General features: G+C 60.5%; 1 protein-coding gene across 1 annotated transcript; it reads left to right on the top strand.

The window, feature by feature from the left end:
- The first annotated feature begins 626 nt into the window (after positions 1–626).
- BHLHA9 (basic helix-loop-helix family member a9) lies at positions 627–3,496 on the top strand. The gene has a single exon (XM_047758210.1). The coding sequence runs from the start codon at positions 1,104–1,106 to the stop codon at positions 1,776–1,778; it is 675 nt and encodes a 224-aa protein (XP_047614166.1). The 5' UTR covers positions 627–1,103; the 3' UTR covers positions 1,779–3,496.
- Positions 3,497–3,769: the final 273 nt, after the last annotated feature.

Genomic DNA, 3,769 nt, shown 5'->3' with positions numbered 1-3,769 from the left:
ATTTATAATTTGAAACGATGGGCTTATTAATTGGTTCTTTGGCGAGAGGGATGTGAACTCCACACTCATCCCAGCTGATAACAGAGCCTTGGCATTTTGGAGGCATCTGGCTTGTGGCTGGGAATGAGACTGACCTTGGTGCTCCAAATAACTCACTTGCGGATGCCTGAAATTCCACTGGGGTCCTTCTCTAGGACTAAGCATTATTCTTTTTCTAAGTCTATACGTAAAATTAAAATCCTTGGGGTAGGGGATGGGGAGTGGGTCCACTGACTTCATGGCATGGCAGTGCTGTCATGAGACAAGGCTACTCAAGGACCCAGGACTCTAAAAGATGCCCCTGATGGGTACCACAAGGGAAGCCAGAGGGCCACAAGACAACTTTCCAAAACCCTCTGCTGCCAATTTGGTCCATCTCTGCCTGTGGAAGGGGGAGCTGAAGGGAGGCAGAAGGTGAGTAAGGCCAAATCAAAACCCAAACCCAGAATCCCAGTCAGCCTCACTCGGGTAGCTGAGGAGGCCAGATGCTGCAGGTCCCCGATCTGCCCCCCGCCCTGTCTGAACGGCCCCTCCCTTACTGGTCCCGCTGGAACAGTCATGCTTTCCTCTGTGACAGCCCTGTGGTGGCCCACAGGACTTGACACAAACTTTCAAGGTTCTTTAACACACGCAGCAGCCACTGGGGCCCGTCTGTGCACTATCAGCTCTCCTGCTTGAAGGCCAAGCTGGCACGCTATTTGGGGTCACGAGGAAGAATGGAGAACTCAGCCACCCCAGAGAGGCCCCGGCGTGAAGCAGGGCAAGCTCTCTCCAGCGGCTGAGCACTGCCCTGGGCGTGGCCAGGGTGCCCGGCAGGTCCACTCCTACAAGAATCTGCAAGCTTCCTCCCTTACCAACCTACCTGGAGGCAGGTAATAAAGCAGGCGGAGGGAGATGGATGGATGGGGAGGGCGGAGAGCCACGTGGTGCCATAAAGCCCAGCTGGAGAGGGCCTGTCGCGGGAGTGTCCAGACTGCAGGAGCCAGCGCGCTCAGAAGGTGGACTGTCAGCCTTGTGAACCGAGTGAGAGTCGGAGCCGGAGCCGCAAGGCCCGGGAGGAGGCCATGCACCGAGGTGCGCCAGGACCAGGCCTCGGGGGCCTGAAGGGGGCCGAGGACTCTGCCGAGGACTTGGGGAGCGCTTGCCTGGGGGCTAGGAGGGAGTTTGGGGTGCTGAGGGAGAACGGCGGGCCCTGCGGCCTGGGCGAGGCAGAGGAGACGGCGGGCGGCCGAAAGCGCAGCCGGCCCGTGCGCTCCAAGGCGCGGCGCATGGCGGCCAACGTGCGCGAGCGCAAGCGCATCCTGGACTACAACGAGGCCTTCAACGCGCTGCGCCGCGCGCTGCGCCACGACCTGGGCGGCAAGCGGCTCTCCAAGATCGCCACGCTGCGCCGGGCCATCCACCGCATCACGGCGCTCTCCCTCGTGCTGCGGGCCAGCCCCACGCCGCGCTGGCCCTGCGGCCACCTGGAGTGTCACGGCCAGGCCGCGCGCGCCGGGGACGCGGGGGACCCCGGCTGCCGTCCGCCGCAGCCTGCGCCGCTGCCCGCCGGGCCCTTCGCGCCGCGCTGTGCCTCGTGCTTCCCGCACGCGCCCCTGGGACGGCCCAGGGCGGTGGCCGAGGCACAGGGTGCCGCCCAGACCTCCGCGGGAAGCTGGCGCCGATGTCCAGGGGCTCCTTCTGCCTGGCCGCGAGGCCACCTGCGAGCGGGTCCCGGGATGGGCTACCAGCACTCCTGACCGGGCACCGAGGGCCCTCGCGGACCTGGATGGAGACCGGCCTGGGAGGAGCCAATGGCAGGATGACTCCAGGAGGGGAGATTATAAAACCATCCGGAGCAAAACTGAATGGGCTGAGACCTGAGGGGGAAAGGAGGCCCTTTGCCAGTGAGAAGGAACTCTGGAGCCTGGGGCTGCACCCCCCCCCCAGATCCCCACAACCCCAGCCTCCTCTGAAAGGAGCAGGATCCTGCTGGGCTCTTACCTTTGGACTTGAACTCCTTTTGGAAAGTGACCTTTGTTTGCACTGTGGGCCTTGGGGTCCTATTGTAACTTGCTGCTTTTTAGGAGAATGGGGCTCTGGACAGAGGGGTTGTGCGTGGGGGTGTGGGTGGCACCTGGTGTGGTCTGATAGCACAGTGTGGGGTCCCCTCCCCCTGCCTGTGCGGATGCCCCAAGTCTGATCTGGGAGAGGCAATCAGAAGCAGCCAAATAAAAAGAAGCTGTCCTCCCCGTTTGCTCCCAGGACTCCATTAGGCCCAGGAGCCCAGGGTAGCAGGAAGGCCTGAGGGGCTTGAGGCCTGGAGGCTCACCCTGGAATGTTTGGCCACAGCCGGAAGCCCACAGGTAGGTACTTGGAGACACTGTACCAAGTTCATGGGAACACCCAGGTATGCTGAGCCCTGGGAGGGGCACCATGGGAAAGGACATTATTTGGAGGGAGAGCCAGACTGGGAAGCTTCCTCTCTGGCCCCCCTGCAGAGCTGCAGTCTGCGCTGAGCCCCGGGAGGGTGGCAATGAGCAGAGTCTAGGCCAGTCTCAGGGAAGGAAGCTGAAGGCAGGGCCAAGGATTGGGGGGTCAGTAAGTTCTGTCTGTACCCCAAGCAGTGGGTGGCTGGAGCTCCCAGGGACGAGTGGGGCCAGTGCAGAGGGGCAGACTTGGAATCCAGGAAAGTGGGGCCTCGGGCCAAGGCTGCTGAGAAAATGTGCAGGATGGCCGGCCCCTCAGAGAAGTCTGGAGAGCTGCTGTGTCTAAGACGAGTGCTCCCGAGTCCGTGTCAGGCCTCACTCAGGCTGACCTGGCTGACGTTGCAGGGACTGCTTGCCGAGGTGAGGACACGGATGTGCTGGAGGAGGCCTGAGGGCTTTCTGGTCTCCTTGGAGAGCTGGGCTCTGGCCAGCTCGAGGGGGAGGGGGGAGAGTTACACAGCTCAGAATGAGGGACCCCACAAAAGCTGGAGAGATGCCCATAGACGCCCAGGGAGGATTGGGGGGGGTATCCCCAGAACATTCGAGATGAGGCTCACCATCCTAATTACAGGTGTCTTTGCTTTCTGCAAGTGAGATGCTGGCCGGCACACTTTGCACCTGGTCGCCAGTCCACAGGGCTCCAAATTTCACAGGGCAGGTAGCTGTGTCACAGACCATAGAGCAGAGGGTCATGGGGGCCAGCCAGGAGCAAAATGTGGGACTCTGGCCTCAGGCCTGCCCGCTCAGCATCCCTTGTCAGGGAGAGGCAGTGCCATGGTCTGACAGCAGGAGAAAAGAACCTGACCTGCCTGGGATCCCATCTCTGCTCTGCTACTTACTACATGGGGGACCACTCAGGCCTCTAGGCCTTACCTCTGACACAGATAATTCCACCCCAGGGTGGCTGTGAGTTTCCTAAATTAGTTTCTGGCAATGAGAATGTGTTCCATAATTTGCTACTGTTTGCATAATGTTAAAATTTTATGACAAATCAGCCTGGACACCTTCGATTTTCTTCAGCCTCAGGTTGTTTTTGTTTTTTGTTTTTTTCCTTTTTAGGGCCGCACCTGGGGCATATGAAGTTCCCAGGCTAAGGGTCCGAGCTGCCGGCCCACAGCACAGCCACAGCAATGTGGGATCCAAGCTGCGTCTTCGACCTACACCACAGCTCAGCACCAACACCAGAACCCCACCCACTGAGGGAGGCCAGGGATCAAACCTGCATCACCATGGGTACTGGTCGGATTCGTTTCCGCTGAGCC

Source organism: Phacochoerus africanus, chromosome 14 (assembly GCF_016906955.1).
Source record: "Phacochoerus africanus isolate WHEZ1 chromosome 14, ROS_Pafr_v1, whole genome shotgun sequence".
NCBI lineage: Eukaryota > Metazoa > Chordata > Mammalia > Artiodactyla > Suidae > Phacochoerus > Phacochoerus africanus.
This window is presented reverse-complemented; position numbering and strand designations above follow the sequence as displayed.

Excerpts from the sequence above, each read along its gene's own strand:
- BHLHA9 (XM_047758210.1), top strand. The coding sequence starts at position 1,104 with ATGCACCGAGGTGCGCCAGGACCAGGCCTCGGGGGCCTGAAGGGGGCC.